At 37.0% G+C, this 21,342-nt stretch overlaps 1 protein-coding gene across 4 annotated transcripts in view; it reads right to left on the bottom strand.

Moving 5' to 3' along the window:
* The window catches only part of LOC135225186 (snurportin-1-like), a 60,464-nt gene that overhangs the window by 20,890 nt on the left and 18,232 nt on the right, over positions 1-21,342 (bottom strand). For 2 of the 4 annotated variants that reach the window (XM_064264470.1, XM_064264473.1), the window contains 4 exons: positions 9,081-9,246; positions 7,807-7,897; positions 5,895-6,041; positions 4,367-4,555 (listed from right to left, as the gene is read on the bottom strand). In XM_064264470.1, coding sequence (XP_064120540.1) covers positions 4,367-4,555; positions 5,895-6,041; positions 7,807-7,897; positions 9,081-9,235 — 582 coding nt within the window. In that variant the 5' untranslated portion in view covers positions 9,236-9,246. Of the gene's footprint in view, positions 1-4,366; positions 4,556-5,894; positions 6,042-7,806; positions 7,898-9,080; positions 9,247-12,286; positions 12,415-13,484; positions 13,676-21,342 lie in introns of those variants that run through there. The other 2 variants (XM_064264469.1, XM_064264472.1) reach the window with 2 other exon arrangements.

Here is a 21,342-nt window from a genome sequence, read left to right on the forward strand (position 1 = left end):
AAGTACATGATATCCTACTCTTGTCGTATTGCGGTATCGTATAAGATCCCGAAGATCTTAATCCTCTGTTATCTCTAATTCCCCTTGTAGAGACAGATTATAGCCTTTTACTGCATTCTTTGATAGCAGATATATACATAGGTGATTCTTCCCTCTGAAAGTGAAGAAAAAACCTCGCTATGTGGTTCACAGAGGTATCGGAAGAGGACAGTTTCCTCATTCCATCTAGCACGATCTGCAGCAATTCTATGTCTTAGCCATGACTATTGTCATTTACCTTGAAAAAACCTCTCATTCATGTCCACTTCTGGTCAGTCTGCACGCAGACAGACTCAGAGTGGAGAGGTTTTTTAGGTCTATTTATAATAGATTCAGATAGAATATCCAGATACTCTTGGAAAAGCCTTACGAAACATGCTGAGAGAAGAACGTGACTTCTGTGAATCCAACCTCTCTAAGGCCAAAATGAGGCATACATCCTCTCTTCCTTTGACGCCCATTTATCTTAATATCTGTTAAGAATTTATAACTAGGGGAAAAAAGACTAAAGTTTATTCCCCTTCTTTAAATTTAAAGATGTCTTATATTGCTTCCTCTCTTGGTTCGAGGAAAAGGAAGCAGTCTAAAGGAAGCCTGTTCGTCTTCTACCTTACAAAGAGATCTATGAAGAAGACTTTCCGCAGGTTCTCACAACTCTTTTCAATAAATGTTAGACATACGTTAACAGTTATTATCTTCGATCGAGAAGGTTCTCACGGACATGCAAAATCTTGCATCGAACCTCTTAAGGATCGTTACGTTCCGTGTCTGTTCCCAAATAGGTTCTCTTTTGTTAACGCGAACAGGGGCGAAAAAAGAGATTCTCGATGCTCTTTGCGATATGAGAGTCGTGGAATTGGCCTAAGTGATAAAAATAAATAAATCATCATCATTCCTTGTAAGCGACCCCTTTTCGATTAAATGGGTAACGAAATCAGGAACGAATCTTGCCGTTACCGAGCCTGCTGTCCGAGAGGCTACTGGACTCTTAGGTTAATAATTCGCTAAAACGAGAAAATATCTTGGATGGTGCTTCTGGCGCGGCTGGCGCTTCTGGCGCAATTTGCGCCAGGCTGGCGCTTCCTTCTAGTTCTTTTTAGGTTATGTGCCATAACATCTATGCTTTTATGGTACCCAACATCCTTCACATGTTAATTCCGTTCTTAGTGGGAAAAAACTTTTATATACGTAGTATAGTCCATTCAGGGAAACAACTTCTGCCACTAAGAGAATGTTTCCCATCCGACTCACCCATCTTCTCTTGAGCAATATCCAATTCTAAAAAGGTTGTGTGCGTTTCTCAAAAGGATGAGAGAATTATATATATCGCGCTCTGCCGTATTAGAATCCTTTATAATACTGTCACATTGTGGTAAACAGCATTAATCTAGGAAACCTTTGTAAGGATACTAGGAATTCTGTAGTTAACCTCGGTATGTGCATAAGACTTGACCATACCGTAGTCTTAAAGTGAATTCTCTACTACATTCATCTTCTCACTAAGCATATACTCTAATAAGCCATGCTTTCGTAAGCATGAGAGCATTATACAATATAGAGTTCCGCTGCGTTAGAATCCTTTAATAATGTTACCTACGGTAAACAGCATTGAAATGTTGTAATATCTTTCTTATTGAAAGCTTCTTAGCAAAAGGCAGACAATATTTTATTTATGTTTGCTTAACTATCCCCTCAATCCGAGGCTAAAACCACGATTGTAGGGGAGAGACACGGTTAGTCATTCCATCCCGCAGGAGAGAGACATGTAACCGACCACTCATGACCGACACCTACATGGTACTGCGTTGGTGTCTAAGCGATAGCAGTCTCGTTAGCCAACTGGCCTTACTCTTCCAGAGTTGCCAGCTACTCCATTTAATAAAGGAATCTTATAAAATTATTATCGAACTTAAGGAAGTTCTTATAATGCATATTTAAGCGAAACAAGACTTCGATAAATCTAGAAGCTAAGTAGGTGTTGTCTTAACAATCCCTTTAAGCGTAGTCTTTCCTAGGAAATTCCTGGAAGGATACCGGTAATTGAGTTGCTCAGCAAAGAAGTAACTACGGTATGTGCTTATGATTTGCCGTATCGTATTCTCATACAGCAGATACTCTACTACCTTCTTTCCCTGCCGAGGCAGATAGAGAAAGGAAAATTTTTACTATCTTCGTTCTTTTCGTTAATAGAACGATAGAAAGAGTATATAAATCTCCTTAAGGAAGGAAGTTAATCCAGGAACTCTTTAAATCTTCGTGATTTCCTCATAAATCGTGGAAGAGACAGAATTCCTGTTCATCTGTAGGGTTTACGGAAGGAAGTAGATATTTCCTATCCGCCATCATACCCAAACGTCGATGAGATTCTTATAAGAAAACTCCCAAAGCTCTTGCCTCTTCATAACGAGGGAAGAGCATGAATGAAGGAGAGAGTCCTCTGAATAATGTAAAAATGGCTTCTCTTAGTATCAGAATCCTTCTGGCAAAAGCGACGGCCGCCTGTGCGACATCTTGCACCTTTGCCAGGGGAAAGTTGCTCAAGTTAAAAACTCAAAGAGGAGCCTCGCGACCTCTCTCTCTCTCATAAGAAGATTAGGAATACAGTATTCTGGCGCCTGGCTCCTTGCGCCTAGCGCCTGGAATGTTCCGCACGCTAGAAGGTCCCGTGGAAGGTCCCGTGCGCCCTGATAGTTCTGAGCGCCTACTAGACCCCTTTTAGAAAGAGCCTCTTGCCCGGAAACGTTCAATGGACGGATCGTTCTGATTGCCACTCTACTATAAGGCTCCTTGCTCTAGCCGTCTGTTTTTCTGGCGCAATTTGCGCCAGGCTGGCGCTTCGTCTCTTTGAAGGCGCCTTGCGCCAAGAAAAATGTTCTAGAACGCGGCTCGCGTTTGGTTGTAGGAACGCGGCTCGCGCTAGTCTGTTTGCTGGAACGCGGCTCGCTGCTGGCTATTGGAACGTAGCTCACGCTAGCTTGCTGGAACGCGGCTTCCTGGCAGCGGCTGGCTCATGCTCAGTGTTCTCTTAGTTTTCAGAGAACGCGCTAGATCATCAAAACTCCAAACATACATTCTTCGTCTTTTCGGATGTAAGATGAAGACACGCACTTTTTTAAGGATGCCTTATCAATGGCTATCCTTGGCAGTCTGGGACGTTCTACAGAACCTGCCGAGGGGACGCCTGACCGGTGGGGGTTCTCCCTAACCTTCCTGCGGCTGTCCACTTTCCTCCTCCACTGGGTCTGGGAGTTTGGAAGAGGTCTAGGCCTGGAAGCGCTACGGAGCCGATCAGACGCACCCTCCACTACACTGGGAACACTATATTCACTTCTTACCTTTTAAGAGCTCGCCTTTTGAGCTCCATCCATTTATCTTCAAATTTGCACATATGAATTTGTAGATTCTGTGGAGTAAGAAGGTGATGAGGATGCAACAACTACTGGTATTGTCAATACTCTAACTGCTCGTTAGCACGAGAGCTCTTAAAGCTTCTAAAGGAAGTGTATCTAGTTATATGCTTTCTGACTTCCTAAAGTAGGAAGTTAGATCTTATATTTCCTTCATCAAGTTCTAACACTTATACACGTATAGTGAAAAAAAAAAAATCATATTTCCCTTATTGCAAAATATATGAGTGTCTACCGAAAAATTCGGTAGTTTCACGTAATATATTCTTCGAAATTTCGAAGCCAAATTCATTAAAAAGTTAATAAAAGCGTATGCCAAACCAAAGACCCAGTACTTCCCTGCAAAAGACAGCCCAGAAGGTTGATGGCGATGAAAAAACGAAAATCAAGTCAGGAGGTAGCAACAACGTATGTTGACACTACCGCAACAGAGAAAATCTGGTTCTAGAACGGTAATCGTTCCTATTCCTGCCACCCAGCGGCAGGGGCGGTAGATCACCTGACCGACCTGCAGCGTGTGTTGCGAAATTCGAATTTCTGTCGGGGACGACGGAGTCTATAGCTAAGTATATATCTGCTGGGTAAGTTCCATGTACAAAAATTGCAAACTTCAAAACATTTATGATATGAATATTCGGTATATAATGTATCGGTGAGGTTGTGATGAACAAAACGTCTGACAAATGTTTACCATATGGATACATCTCATAAAAAGTTACCTCTGTAATTTTTCTCTACTTCATTAGATATGGAAATAACCTGGAAAACTGTTATACTAAGCACAGAGAGAGAGAGAGAGAGAGAGAGAGAGAGAGAGAGAGAGAGAGAGAGAGAGAGAGAGAGAGAGATATATATTTCCTCCAGAGGGTACTAAGCAATAACCAAAAATGTCTATACATAGTCAGTTTTTGTATACTTACATCACATTCTATCACAGGCTGATTGAGCCAGCACATTACATCAATCACATAAAAGGTCTTGTTGACTTCGGACCATATGCAGTCTAGGAGAGCATAGCCCATGTTGTTATTTCGACGACTACCTCCAGGGAGCAGGGATGGAAACTGGTTCACCTGGTATCCAGATTTTGTGTAACTTCGTGTCCTTCCCTATTGAAACATTTGTCACAATTACTTTGCATACATTTTTAAATTCCGAGTAAAAAGGAATGAGAAAACTAAGGCTTCAATTTGGAATGACTATATCAGGAGACTGGTTTGAATTTCACTGTTTTCAAAAGACCACAATTTTTTAAATTATTATTATTATTATTATTTAGACAAACCTTATTCATATGAAATAAGCCCATAAAAAGGCCACTGACTTGAAATTCAAGTTTCCAAAGAATACGGTGTTCATTTGATAGAAGCAACAAAAGATAATAAGAAATACAGAAAGAACAGCTATGGCAACAAAACATAAAAAAACAAATTACTAAATAAAGATAAAAATGTAATTAAATTATACAAGGAGAACTGTTTTAAGGTAGACTGCAAATTTGTGATTAAAGACAGAGTAGATGGCTTAATGTCCCAAGGCAGGACAGAGTATAAATCAATAAAATTTTTAACTCTTAAATTCCTAGCAGAGCAAATGCTTAACCTTTTTCATCCTGTGCTTTCTGGAATCTTATTCTACCGGGTATTTTCACGGAAACTCATATCACAACTAGGGTAATGCTTACTTACTCAACTGCAATTGTTTTTTGAACTGCCAGTTGGGATTCCTGACAGCTAAAGGTGACAGAAGTGGCTTTGAGTATGATGAAATAATCATCAACCCAACAGAGCATGTTCACACAACCAAATTGTTTGCCCTGCACAATGGAATATGGTAGCACCTCAACTTAACAGATGCTTTGGGGGGTCTGGCCTTTCTTATAAGTAACAGTCCATTACATAACACAAACACTAAATTATAGCCTGCACTTTAATATTTTCCAGATACCTTTCGGTTAACAGCAATTCCACAAAACATCATTCCTGCCTTAAATAGAACTGTACTCTACACTTAACATTCAATATAAGAGATACATCTAAAAATGTATCACATCCAAAATGGTAGCACAGAGAAAAATAGTCATAACATGATAGACGACAAGCACATAAGTCCACTAAGCTTAGGTCCATTAAGTTAAGGTGTTACTTTGCTCTTTTTCTCTAGTTACCCTTCAAAATTAAACTAGTCCACAGACACTGAAATGTCATTGCAACAATAATAGTATAGTTACAAGAGGAACTTTAATTTCAATATCCAATAAAAAAATTTTGGTAAATTTTGACCTAATGTACAATATTTTTACCCAAGATGTAACTTGATTTTAATAAACAAAGAAAATTTCACTTAATTGCTACCTATTATTCAAGGCTGAAAATTATGATGCTGTATAAATATATTGTCTATACATTTAAAATACTTGTACAAGATGTCAAACACACCAACACTTACCCGAGCTGACACTACCAAAGACCTTTTTCCCACAGGACAAGGAACTGTGAGGTAAGTACTTGCAAAGTTGCTTGGCACATCAACAAGCCATTCACTTAACATCAGAAAGTCTTTATACTTTTTAGGACGTCTATAACACTCTCGATCCTGTTGAAGAAGAAAGTAAAGCCAATACTGAAGTTTGTTAGTTTACATTTTGTATGAATTACTATAATTAGTACAGTAAAGTTACACAGGCTTAGCTGAATAAGTGTTATTAAATAAAAAATTAAAGTTGAAGTAAGAGAGGAGAGGGAAGACATACATGAGCTGATGAGAAGTACAGGGCAAAGCAACACAGCTGAGGAATAAAAGGATGCATCATAGAACCATGTCCCATTTATATGCCATAAAGAGCACACTATTTGTGGTACCCCACAAGAAGGATGTTTGTTAACCTATGTGCTTACTGATGACTAATATAAATGTCATCCAAATGTAAGTTCTTCACTTATTGATGACAGACACAACCATAAAAAAAAATGTACAAACCAGCAGACTAGATGAGGAAAATTTTCAGCTAGTGTTCTTGAAATTTTTTCATATAGAAGCAACATATTCGATTATTTGTATTGCATAGTTTAAGATTTGGTGTTTTTCTGTAAGAGAGAATTATTTTTGTATAGTTTTAGATTTTTAGTCTATAATTACCATTTATCTTTTTAGAGAGAGAGAGAGAGAGAGAGAGAGAGAGAGAGAGAGAGAGAGAGAGAGAGAGAGAGAGAGAGAGAGAGAGAGAGAGAGAGAGAGGAACAAACATTTGACCAAGTGCCACTTATTTTACAGAAAACATGACGTTACTTTGTTATTCATTTTTTCATATTTTCCTTGTTATAATTAAAAGTTTTCTTCATTTCAATAACTAAGTAATTTATCTGGATATACTATGGATTTCTGATAATCCCTGGTGTCACGTTATGTCTACTCTTTATTTAACCAAAATAAATTATTTTGGAGGGATTCTTTTATGCCAATACAGTGGATCCGCCATATTTGCAGACTCTTAGATTCGCAGATTTCTCTCGGAAACATTTCCCTGCATTATTCGTGGAAAATTCGCCTATTCGCAGTATTTTTCTGTGAGAAATATCCAGAAATTCCTGATTTTTTTTATTAATTTCATCATAAAATGCACTTTTTGTGATAAAACTATTAAAAAAAAACAAGTAGGTATAAACATTTTTTAGTAGGTTTTTCTTGAGTTTTCACTAACAAAATAGGCTGTTTTCAGCATTTTTATAAGGTTTCCAACTATTCACGGGGGGTCTGGTACACATCCCCCATGAATGGGGGGACCACTGTATATAGAATGATTACCATTCAACTGCAAAATGAAACAAAATCGAGTGGTCTACCTTGAAAACTGTTGGAGCTACATATCTTTGAACAAAAACGGTATAAATATTTTTATGCTTACTGCTTGAGTCACTGCCACTTCCCACAGACATAATTGTTTATAAGTCATAAGCAAAAGGGGTTACAAAAACTGGTAACATTCTTCATAAAAAGGAGTACGTACTACTGTACTATATCTTTATTTTTTAACTTTTTGGCGCTGAACTTTTCACTTGTGTGATGAGTATCAATGATTAGGGAATGGCTTGTTTACTCAGTAAGTTGTAAAGACAACATTCACTGTTCTGGTTGCCTATAAGTACAATAGTAATTCTTTCTTATGTCTGGACTGATTAAAGTTTTCCTTCCTACATCTGAAAAGGACCAAAATTTTTATACCTATATACAACTACCAACACTTTTATTACAAGAGGAAAAGCTACCAGTGATATAAATATGCTGGTAAATAGATCTAATACGATGTAGAGTATATATTATATAGAGCATCATGATGATATCATCATCACTGCTGACTAACCTGGTCATATTCCATATCATCTGAAGATTCACCCTGAGATACATCAGTCTCTTCGATACTTCGAAGGTGAGTCAATAAATCATAACGTGCCCTGGAAAATGAAGTTACAGTAATTTAGCTACAGTAGGTAAGATTTCTTTCTTTAGGAGTTAAAATAACTAAAACTGATACTATATATTTCAAGTTTTCTTACATGCGTGCACAACACATCTGTGACAAATTGCTGTTTAGGAATGAGGCAACGTCTCTAAAGCTGCTAAAGTGTTACCCACTTGGGGTAAAAGTACTAATCACATTATACCTTCCACAATCTTACTTTCAGGAGAGATATCATCCTGTCCATATCCGTGACAATAACTAGACAAGACTGCTAACCAGTCATAAATCTACAGCTTGATCCCAATGTTTGTACAAAGCACCTATGGAAATGAATATCTGGAAAAGTTGCATCTAAACAAGTCCATCTATTTCAGGGGCCTCTGGGAAGATCTCAAATGTGCAAACATTACAGCATTCTTGTTGTTCTACCTCAAAAAAAATTTACAATAGAAGGGGTACTGCCTTTAAGTGTGCTCTGCACAATGCAAATACATTGGCCCTGTTAAAATCTTTGACTGTTTTCTATCTTTTGTTTTAGTCATGTTTACTTCAATCTCTTCTTGCTTCCCTATTCAATCTCTTCAGCACTGCTTGCTCCACTTATCACCCCTCACTTAAAAACAAATACTTTGGGAAAACCTCATGAGTGGTAAGAGATGCAAGGGGACTTTCATTACAGATCTACTCAATAACAATTCAGGTAACTCAGTGGTCAGGTGGCAATAATGGCATCCACACCATTTCAACTATCACCCAGATAATCTTGGTAATTATGTAAGAAGCACTCCTCATCTAAGTCACTATGAAATCTGAATCTCCTGAATCTCCTGCTGGGTGCCAATGTCTGCTGGGATGAAATTCTGGAACATTCTGGAACAGATGGGTTTGCAAAACCCTTCACAGTACATTTCAAGTGCATGAAGAGCTTTCTCAGTGCTCAAACAAGAGTACATATCTCCTTTGATCTCATTCATAAGTTCAAGAGTGAGACAGGTGGTACCATTAGTTACCTAATCTGAACCAATGCTCAGGACTATTCAAGACAACAATGAGTATACAATATGAATATAAAATACTATATATATGTCTAGTGTTTATCAAAAGTAAAAATGAAGCGAGAAAAAGGCTGCAACAGAAACATCAAATGACAAGCCACTACAGTTATCTGTACTCACTCTTTTCTTGCCTCTAAAACTCTCTTTCTTCGCTCCTCTTGACATGAGCCAGAAACTTTGGCCTTGTACAAGGCAAATCGCGGATGTTCTGCATGAGGCGTATTTGGGTGAGGAGTCACTTCGACACTGTCAAAACTAGCCAGTAAATCATCCATTGTGAAGAATCCTGGAAGTATTTATACAATGATTTATCAACATCAATGGCCCATTAGCAGGTGTGTCTGCATCATAAAAAATATATATCAAAAACTAAATTTCAAAGCAATGACTACCGTCTAAATGGTGAGAAACTTTCAACAGCTTCTCCATACTGCTAAGAAACCCCAAATGAAGGGGTGCTTTGTATCGCATCTGGGCATCTGTTACACTTACTTGCTTTATTCAGTAAAATACTATGAGAACAAAATTGACTTCCCAGTCTACAGGCCAAGATTAGCTTACCTATTTCAAGGTCTGCACCTGAATTAAGGAAGTAAGCATGTACCAATAGCCCTAGTGTACTGTGGACCTACCAATGATGTCTGATCTTTTTCTCTAATTAGAATATCTGTAGATATCAGAAACAAAAAATTTGCTGTGAAAAAATAAAGGTCTTATTTTATCTTAAAACACTACTGCATTTAGGGCTTGAAAATATCATATATATCCCTGTATCAACATGTTCTCTGTTAGCTGACATATGAGTAGTTATGTTTCAAGATACTGAACCTTATCCTTATATCCTATAATTTGGGGGATCACAATGGGGAAAGCATGGAACTTGGGTGGGGGAAAACACAAAACAAGTGAAATACAAGGATCTTCATCCCAGTGACAGTTCTCACTCAGATTAAGGTAAGTTTATGGTATGTAATCAAACTAATATCATGCATAGGCATAAGGACCAAGTACACTCTAGCTTAGGTTAAGTTATGTAGTAATCTTATAAACATTTATTTGCTGTACATTAAGTTACATTAGGTAGGATCCAAGAGAGAGCATAGCTCCCTCCTGGCTTAGTAGGACGTAGCTCTCCAGGTTAGTTGTGATGGAAGGGTGGCCTCGGGCTAAGTAAGGACACAAGTCCCTAGGTTTGATTAAGCAGGGGTCTCAGGTTAGATACCTGAGGACCTGGCATACCTACTAACCAAAAATCCTCGCTTTTCAATGTGGTCCCCTGAATTGCAGTATAGGTCATAAGTACTTAAGCTATTGACAAAATTAATATCAGAAGTTCAAAATGCAATAATTGTTTAAAGAAAAATGTTACCAGCAAGTGAAAAAGCCTACAAAGAGATTAGTCTAGGGTACCTGTATTCCACTGGTGGCTCTCATTCAGAATAAGGTAAGTTCATGGAATGTTTTCAGGTTAATACTACCTACCCTATACCACTAAGTATGCTTATGCACTATGGTACAGACATTGTATCCTACTTTGAGTTAGCTAGGTGCAGTCAATCAGTAAAGACACGAACATCAGAAACATTGAAAACACACACTAAAATGGAGTAGGAAAATATTTTCAAGTCCAACATGCAATACCTAGGCTAATGGGTTAGCCTACTTACCTAGCCTAAATGTGAAATTTTAACTTAACTCAATTTACTAAACATTCCCTAGGAGAAATAACCGCCTTGGATCCATCATACTCAGGTGGATCAGACTTATTCACTTGATATTTAATTGGTGAAACAAGAATACAATTACATCTTTAAGCATACCATTTAAAAGATTGAAGTTTTGTCAACTTAATGGGATATATGAAAGCGCCAAACAAACTAAAATAAGCATGCAAGGTCTTCGTAAAATATGTTTTCAAGGCAGTTTTGAAATCCAATGACATTGTCCACCTCTAGTCCCTTTCATAACCAGCACTGATCCAACATCCTTCCCAACCTTCCCGGTGCTCATTTGAATAATATTAACATATAGGCAACAAAACGTTGTTTTATTGCGCTGATTACAACTGCAATCTTGAGTAAGATCAATAAACATTACAGTGGACCCCCCGTATTCGCGTTCTCCGGATTTGCGGGCTCACACATTCGCGGATTTCTCTCGGGAACGTTTCCCTGCATTATTCGCGGAAAATTCGCGCATTCGCGGTATTTTTCTATGAGAAATATCCACAAATTCCTGGTTTTTGTCATCAATTTCATCATAAAATGCACTTTTTGTGATAAAACTATTAAAAAAAACAAGTATGAAAATTTTTAGTGGTTTTTCTTAAGTTTTAACTAACAAAATAGGCTGTTTTTAGCGTTTTTATAGGGGTTCCAAACATTCGCGGATTCTAACTATTCGCGGGGGGGGGGTCTGGTACGCATCCCCCGCGAATACGGGGGGACCACTGTACATATATATGCTAACACTGTTCAAATGAGTGCTGGGAAGGCTGCATGAATAACTGGTAAACTGTTCTGCAAGAAAGTTGAGTATACCTAGCAATTCATTTACAATAGGTACAAAAGTCAAGATGTTGTGACGTCATAATACAGGACTTAAAAGAACGGGTATTTCTACAGAAGCTGTCCGCACGGACTGCAAGGAACATGACCGCGGATACGACATCCACTAGGGATTGGGGCGTCCAATGTATTTCGCCGTGTTTAGTACTGGCCCCTGGTGGGTTAATTACAGTCGTCCGAATAAATATTACTTAAAATTCTTATTCAGTAGGTAAAACTGCATAGAAAAACCGCAATTGCCAAAGCCTAGGTCGCTGCGGATAAGTACCCTAGATCTACCGAAGAACGTTCTAATTCTGAAAAATAATTTCTTAAATTTGAGTCAGAATCGAGTTACTTTTTCAATAATGAATATTTTCAAATTAATCATCATAAATATGTAAAATATTGAGGTTTTACTATTTATTTAAATAATTATCTAGTGCACGCTTTGTCGTCTTCTCCTACCAAAACAGTAGGTACCTAGTTCCCTTAAAAACGTTGTGGCCAGGGACCGTGTTCCGATTGTTGTGATGAAAGTGCCCCAGCGTCTATGGGTACAAGTGGTGTGCGGATTTAGCGCAGGAAATGGGAAGTTTGTTGACACAAGCGACTCCGCAAACATCAATATGGTGTCAATCTTCTAAGTTATTTAAACGTAAGTAAAAATTTTGAAAGCGATTTGGTGAAATTTGCACTACGTTGGCCACCCTTTTCACTACCCTCTGTTTAAAGCTTTAAATTTGGCCTTAAATTTCTAACTTTGGAGAAAATACTTACTTCGAAAGGAGAGTAGAGGTCTTTAGCTGCGTCTCTCACCAACAAGAAGTTGCGACTGATGAACATCTCCGGTGTCAGGACGCGTTATACTAAGTACTTTTTCGGAGGGTGGCCATCCGTGACCGTCGGTGTGTTGGGTCAGTCCATGCGGTTGTTTACCCTATACAAGATAATTTATATTTGTCTGATACACATAGCCTACCTAGCTCGGTATGCAAAACAGGATATTACAAATGTCGGATCACCTGAAGAAAAGCGACCCCAACATACGCTGGGGTCGCTTTTCTTCAGGTGGAAAATATTGGGGTCGCTTTTCTTAAGGTGAGGAATTAACAGGGGTTACAGTAAGGCTGGGGCGGAACGGCGCTTCGCGCCTTATCCGCATATTTAAAGATTATTGGCAAGCTCGGTATGTTCTGGCAAGAGATAATGTTGTGCTGCGCGCGCTAGCCACTGAAATTGCAAGACAATACACTTTTAATTAACTATTGAATGTTTGTCTAAATTTGTGTTTTTAGGACAAGTTTAGGTAATAAAGTAGTTTTTAATGAATATACTACTAGGTAGTTACTAGGTATAGGGTAAAAAACCGCATGGTACAGGGGTGGACCATGTACGATCAATGTGTACAACCCCAAGAAAAGTACATTATAACGCGTCCTGACACCGGAGTAAAGGTCTTTTGCTCCGTTTCTCACCAACAACAAGTCGTGACTGATGCCCATCTCCGATGTCAGGACTCGTTATAATGTACTTTTTTTGGGGTTGTTCACGCTGATCGTACATGGTCCACCCCTGTACCATGCGGTTTTTTACCCTATCTAGCCTATACCTATATATATTTTTTTCTCCTTTTGTCTATAATATTATGAGCTAAAGTGGGTCACCTGAAGATTGGAGACACCAACAAGGAGATGTCGTTTAGGTATCTTCAGGTGGAAAATATTGGGGTCGCTTTTCTTCAAGAGGAAAATAGTAGTACTATTGGGGGTCGATTTTCTTCAGGTGATCCCAAATGTCTTTTCTATAATATGCATACTAACAAAACTTTTGTACGTTATAAAATAATTATATACTAGCAGGTACTAGTATACGCTACTAGGTAGCCTACTAGAGTACTACCAGGCTTAGGTATAAAAAAAATAATCTTTCTCCCTTTAGCTACCTAACTTCAAAAGATTTTTCAAAGATTCCTTACCTTGTTCGAAGCTTAGGTCTACAATAAAGTTTTCAGTAATCTGTCGTAATTTATCCTATGATTATTTGAGGCGTCGGAATATTATCAACAGGTCAGTCAAATATTCTCTTTTCGAATTTCGAAGGGCAAAACACACAAGTGACTGTCAAATGACAACGAACTTCTCTCGTGACTCTAATCTCAGGAATATAAGAGAACATGTGCTTGGTAAACTTTAAATTTAGTAAAGACTCTCCCTCTAATCGTCTAATTACTAAAATAAAATATGGTTATAAATTGTAATAAACGATCCGAAAATAAAACAGTTGATAATTTAATACATTTATTATTATAAAAACGAAAATGTACCATGAAACTGGATGGAATTTAGAGATGGTATTCACGCGAGTGGTTTAATTAATAGCTCCATCCCTTAGAATCATCTAACGTTTACTAATAAGGGCATTTTTTAAGAAATAAAACTATCATATTCTATGATATATCAAGTGTAAAAATAAACGACTATCTCATTTATCAATATATTATGCTTTTCTTCAAACCAACAATACTCAAAGTTATTGTCAGAGCTTAGTAGTAGTATTTTGATATACCATCAAGGAGATTTCTCTGTACTGGCTCTCCGATTATTTTCACAATTATTTTGTTTGTCGCTATAGAGTCTATTGTGTCTATATTCTCTTTCTCTTTGTAAATTACTAACTGATAATCACGGTAATCCTATCTGAATGTTTGTCTGTCCTTCGTGTACAGATTTTCCTCATATATTTTCAACATTAAATCGAAAATGATTGGTTACATCACTACGAAATTTGAAATTATTCTTTTCTTATTTTCAGCAGATTCAATTTAAAAAACGAATTCTAAGATAAATATAATAATTTTCAAATTGAGAAAAAACTAATTACACAGAACATGTAACGAAAATTAATATCAGAATTACCTTAAAACGCATTGATACACTATTCTATTATAGATACTTTTTTTTTAAAGGCTGTTACCTGGCTTTAGCCTCCCTCTCTCTCTCTCTCTCTGTCGCAACTGTGCTGTAGGTAATATCTTGCATAGCCTAGAAGGCTTCTTGCGTTGTTCAAAGCAGCCTGGAGGTCTGTAGTTCAATGGTTCTCTACTACTGTAACTTACACAGTCTCTCTCGTGCAAGACTCATACTTGTAGGGACAGTTGCTGGCATTTCTTTGAGCTATATGTAGCTAATATCTCTTGGTTGGTCCAGCGGATCCAAAAAACTTTCATTGGGAGCCACCAATTTCCATATGCACACACACACACACGTGTATATATATATATATATATATATATATATATATATATATATATATATATATATATATATATATATATATATATATATATATATATATAAATAAAGGTTTTTTTTTGCCACGAAGGAAAAAAATGAAAAAACGAGTTGGCCGAGTACTTTCGGTCCTATTCGGACCCTTTACTGCCTCAGTAAAGGGTCCGAATAGGACCGAAAGTACTCGGCCAACTCGTTTTTTCATTTTTTTCCTTCGTGGCAAAAAAAAACCTTTATTTATATATATATATATATATATATATATATATATATATATATATATATATATATATATATATATATATATATATACATAGCATCACGTTTTATATACTTCGTGATCAAGTTATTCATATATAATATATATATATATATATATATATATATATATATATATATATATATATATATATATATATATATAATAAAAGGAGCCCATAAAAACACCAAAATATAGAGAGAAAAGTACTATATTTCAGAGACTGCTGTCTCTCTCTTCATTCATATACCTGAAGAGAGAGACAGCAGTCTCTGAAATATAGTACTTTTCTCTCTATATTTTGGTGTTTTATGGGCTCCTTTTATTAGATGGAATTCTGTTGTAACAGAACATTTTTGCCAGTCATATATATATATATATATATATATATATATATATATATATATATATATGTGTGTGTGTGTGTGTGTGTGTGTGTGTGTGTGTGTGTGTGTGTGTGTGTAAATAGATAAATAGAGAGAAAGAGAGGGGGGAGATAATGCATGCATTTTTATTTAGAATCCAGTAGTTGATATCTGAAGTATCATCTAAACCTTCAATATTATCACTTCGTAATTATTTTTCATAGGGTGAGGGGGGCACGTGCCCAGGTGCCCCCACCCCCTGGATCCGCTAGTGACTCTTTGGGGTCTAGGGGCTTTAATTCCATATAGAGAAAACTCCTTCGAATCGACCATTCTTCCTCCCTTTCTCGCCAAAACCTCAGTTTTTATTTTATTAATCCAATGATCGTGTCGTCGATTCGAGTTGAATTGAATATAGCATTTAGTCCAAAGGACAAACACTGGGACCTATGAGGTCATTCAGCGCTGAAATGGAAATAGGCAGTAAAAGGTTTGAAAGGTGTAACAGGAGGAAAACCTCAAAGCAGTTGCACTATGAATCAAGTGTTAGGAGAGGGGGGAAAGTAAGATGAAGAAAGAGAATATGAAAGCAGGTACGGTAAAAGGAACGAAAGTGGTTGTAGCTCGGGGCCGAAGGCATGCTGCAAAGAACCTTGGGTGATGCCTACAGTGCACCGCATGAGGTCCACTGACGGCCCCCTTACGGGATCAATGATCGCGTCCAAACATATATGTTTTCACTTTATTCTCAATATTTTGAAGTGCCTTCTCTGTACCATAAGAACCTGTAGGAATTCTTGCATGACTTTTGACTGATAAAGCTCCAGTCATTCCACGTGGTCATTTTAAAATTTTCATTTTCTGGTATATCGTGACCCACACGTTGGGGTTAAGCTTCACGTTCAGTTCTGCTTTTGTTATTTCCCTGAGTTGGTCAAATTAATAAATAAATAAATAAATATCTGATAATAGCTGATACATGCCAGTCAGCACTACAGTCCCATGATTTGGAAATAATTGTCTACACTTCTGCTTGCTCTTAAGACTAAAAGTCTATGTAATCGAAATAAAATGTGGTAGCATGAGAGAGAGAGAGAGAGAGAGAGAGAGAGAGAGAGAGAGAGAGAGAGAGAGAGAGAGAGAGAGAGAGAGAGAGGTCTCCGTCAAAATGATTTTCTGTAAGCTTAAGCGCAGCATATGGTGCTGGGTGCCACTTTCGGTAGATTTGTCAATTTTAAAAAAGGAAGAAACTGTAACGTTCATGTTCCAGGAGCTAAATAAGATTTACTTTCTAGTTCTGATTTCCTGCTTTGCGTTCTTCATCCTCTTCTTCTTCTTGTTATTCTTGTTCTTCTTCTTGATGAGAAGTACTATATCTGTATCAATTCAGAATCCAACGATTATCTTTTTTTTTCAATCATTCTTTTACAAGAGGTGTCGCCTATTCATAATGAGTCATTAAGGTAATCGTTTGGAGAGATTTTTATGTTACATTAAACTATTCTAAACCAGGAAATGTTAATTACTTCCAGTGTGCAAATGGACGAAGACTAATTTGTCTGTTAAGTAAGAAAAAATAGGCATGAAACTATTCTTTCTCTCTTTATAATGTATTTGATATATGTATATATACATATACATACTAATTATATATATGTGTGTGTGTATACATATATATGACTAGAAATAAAATGTGTTAACATACATGAGAGAGAGAGAGAGAGAGAGAGAGGAGAGAGAGAGAAGAGAGAGAGAGGGGGGGGGGGGGGGCGATACTTGCCCCATTGGTGAGAGAACCGGCGTTCGAATCCCAGGGAATAATGTGTACAGTATTTAATCAACTGATGTCAGATGCAGCCGATCTGGTGAAGAGCATGGAGCTGGGAAAGTCATCCTAGAATACTAAAATTTGCAGTAGCAGAGTCATTTGCTGAGAAAGACATCACTGAGATGCTTAGAAGTGAAGCATATGCCTAACTTGGCTTGTAGCAACAATACTAAACTATATTAGATGTAACAACAGTATTGGCCTCGATGTGACGTTGTAACGGCCCTCTAGATCGTTCTATTTTTGCCTTTGGGTGTAATTGTTAATGTGGCAGGAATCGTTCCTTTTTTATGTACAAAACTGTTTTTTTTTGTGCTAAAACTCCTCCTCTTATAGAGTATATTCTTTGAGCCTATTCCTGACAGTGTAATAGAAGTCTAGGCTCAGCTTTTTATGTCGCAAGTGAGAGGGATTTAGTGTAGGAAGAAGGTCAAACGACAGATGGCGTCGCTGGTCAGCGCTACAAGTCACGACAGTTGCCATATAACATGATTCCGGTGTACTGACCTTCCCTTCCCATATCATATCATCCTCATTAACAACTTTTTATCCGCCTATAGACCACAGAGATCAAGAGTGGCCCGAATGCTTTTTCTTACTTCTTATAGAACTAGATGACGATTTTGTTCTTTTCTTTTTTTTAGCAGTAGTGAAAATACTAGCCAAGTAAAATCAGTATAAGGGCATCATTTTCCCTAGTTTTCGGTCACAAACCGGGCTGCTTTGAATATATCTACTGTATTTAATGTATGTATGTATGAAGGAAGAAATATATCTCATACATAAAATAGTCAGCTAACACTAGATGATATATTTTGGTTACTTCTAGACCCAGGACCTAAAGAAGAGCCTAGACCTACAATATATATGAAGATTTTAGTCGGGTTAGTGGAGCGGTTATCAATCTTCAGACATTTAATTCTTTCTTTATTTGTTTATTTGTCTATTAATTTATTTTAACTGCAAAAGAATATTGCTTTTGTTTGTTTGTTTGTATGGTGTTTTTACGTTGCATGGAAAAAATTGCTTTTGTGCCAAGTCTGAACTCAAATATAAGCGTCGTTCTATACACATTTCAAGAACAAACTTTGAGCCTGATCTGCATTGCACTGCTGTTGGCATCAAGGTAATTGTAACATGATTACTAAAATCATATATTAGGCCTAATTATACTACCTCGAAAAAGCTATATATTATTTGCAGATCTTGCTTATAAAGAAAAATGGTTAATACTAAATGGGTCTATTGCTTTAACTTTGTTTTCTTAGTCTTCCTTATATGTGTGCGTGTAGTAATGAACGCGTTAGGCCTGACTGTTGAGAAACATTACTTCAATATGGCGGTTCATTTTTCTGGTTAAGAAAAGAAACAAAGTATCATTACGAATAATGATAATAATTATTATTATCATCATCATCATACGAAGAGACGATGGTACAAGAATAACTTTATAAATCTTACTATCACAATGAGCCTATTTTTCAAATTAATAGTGCAAAAACAAATATAAAAGTGTGCTATAAGTAAGAACCATTCACCATCCATTATACAGTCGAATACACCGTCTACTGTAAGTCTCAGTACTACATTCGTGCTAAACGGTAACCGCAGATGGTCGGTACCGAGCGGGAGTATCTATACTTAAAGTAGCGGTAATTTGGTAATTTGGTTTTTGTTATGTTGCCGAAATTTGCCAAGGGGAATGGATGTCATTACGTCCGTCAAGGTCAAGGACATATGTTGCGACCTTCACGAAAATGGGTGACAAGAAATGGCCCACCATCGTGTCTCTCATTTGAGTGAGGAGTATCCGAAAAGTGAGAGAAAGTAAAAGCATTTTGATACAGACTAAAAGGAAAAAAGTACACAAGTGTTGCTGGAGTAGGAAGGTGGGGCCGTTTTGAAAATTTAGCCATACTGTAATTACTACTACCAATAGATCACTGACTCTTTCCAATTATATACCTCAACTATTTATGAAGCCGTTTAGGAGGCTTATCCCTACTATTTGCTGCTGTATCAAGGTATATGGCGCAGCTAATTATAGAACCGCTACTACAGCAAATCCCTGCTACTACTGTTATTACTGTATCCAAAGTTATAACTCAGCTATTTAAGGAAACGTTCCAGAGACGAATCCCTTCTACTCTGCTAGATAATATTTTATATATATATATATATATATATATATATATATATTAAAAAAAAAAAAAATATAGAGGGGAGAGAGAGAGAGAGAGAGAGAGAGAGAGAGAGAGAGAGAGAGAGAAATTAATTGAACCACCGGAACTCGAAGAACAGGAAAGAGCTATGAGCGATTTATAGGACCTTTTATGCATAAAATGAAAGATTGTTATTTAAATTGCAGACGAAAGCAACGTGTTTGTGGTTACATACGAAAGTGAAATTACACTGTTAAGAACTGTAATAACGTCACGGCAGGTGTGTTGGAGGAGGGGGGGGGGGGACGAGTGATTGTGGGTGATGTGGTAAAAGCAAGTTAATAAAAAGAATGTAAAGAGTTTGTTTGTGTATGTAGATGTGGGAATCTTTGCACGCATAGGCATATGCACATAAATATGGGCAGTTGTATAGATACGTATGTGTGTACAGGGTGTCCATAAAGTCCCAGTACCATTACAAGTATTTTATTGCTCAGAAACCATATAACACAGAGTAATGCAGTCTTTTTGTAGAATGTTCTAAATTTCCTTAAGTTTACATTCAGAGCACTTCAAGCACTACATTCCACAAGCTCCCTCACAATGTCGAGACTCGAGACGATATATATATATATATATATATATATATATATATATATATATATGCTTAAAAAATCATAGTAGATGCACGTGAATTCATTAAATAAGCGAATACCACAGGAAAATGATAGTTAGAAATCCAAGCGCTTTCGTCTTTACTAAGACATTGTCAAGGAGCTTAAATATATGTATATATATATACGTGTGTGTGAATCACGAAAATATGGAACGTAATGAATATATAAATAAAGACAAACTCCACGAAGGAAAGAAAAAACAATAGAGCTCTGCAAGGCCTTTCGACCTCTTGTCCTTTACTTAGCAGTCTGCAAAACAAAGGACAAGAAGTCGTAATGGCTTGCAGAGCTCCATTGTTTCTCTTTCCTTTGTAGAATTTTTATTTATTTATACTCTATATATATATATATATATATATATATATATATATATATATATATATATATGTGTGTGTTGTGTGTGTGTGTGTGTGTGTGTGTGTGTGCGTGTGTGTGTATCAGAGGCATCCAGAAAAAGTCATATATACATACATGAAGTCAGCCTCATTCTTGCCAACAGCGTTTCACAATATCGCAATACATTATCAAGGTAGAAATTTACAAAATAACTTAAAAACTTATAAGTAATATAAAGACGTGTAGCTACAAGAGGTTAGAAATGTCACTAAAAAGACACGGACAGGACCCACTTAAACTGAGCTAAAAAGAAATCAAAATATCTAAAAAGCACACGAGGTAAGTCAAAGCTGAAGTGCAGTCCAAAATATAAACAAACTGGAAGGAGCCATTCTAAAGACATAACCGTACTACTACAACTGTATCCAAGTTTACCATCAACTTTTAAGGGAGCCGTTTCAGAGGCATTTCTTCAGAGAGAGAGAGAGAGAGAAGAGAGAGAGAGAGAGAGAGAGAGAGAGAGAGAGAGAGAGAGAGAGCCATTTTAAAGGAAATCTCCGCGACTTCTACTTATAGAATATCATATTCACTCAAATCTTTATGACTATATTACCCTTTCCAAAGTGTAGCAAAGTATTCAGTAAGTAGTTAGGCCTAATTTGAGGACGAGTAAACATAAAAAGTGAATATAAAGTTCATTTTTATTCAAAGCAGCTGATAATGTGGAAGTGACAAAGCCATCTGGCGAATCTTTCTTCGTTTGTGTGATGAGAAATTCGCACTAATTGGCCGTAAAAAGAATTGCATATAAATCTAAGAATAGTAATTTTCATTATATAACCGAAGGGATTTGACGAACAAAAATTAGTCTGTAAAAATGCAGTGCTATATGAATGAATATCCTCTCAAATAATTA

The sequence above is a fragment of the Macrobrachium nipponense genome, chromosome 13, assembly GCF_015104395.2.
Source record: "Macrobrachium nipponense isolate FS-2020 chromosome 13, ASM1510439v2, whole genome shotgun sequence".
NCBI lineage: Eukaryota > Metazoa > Arthropoda > Malacostraca > Decapoda > Palaemonidae > Macrobrachium > Macrobrachium nipponense.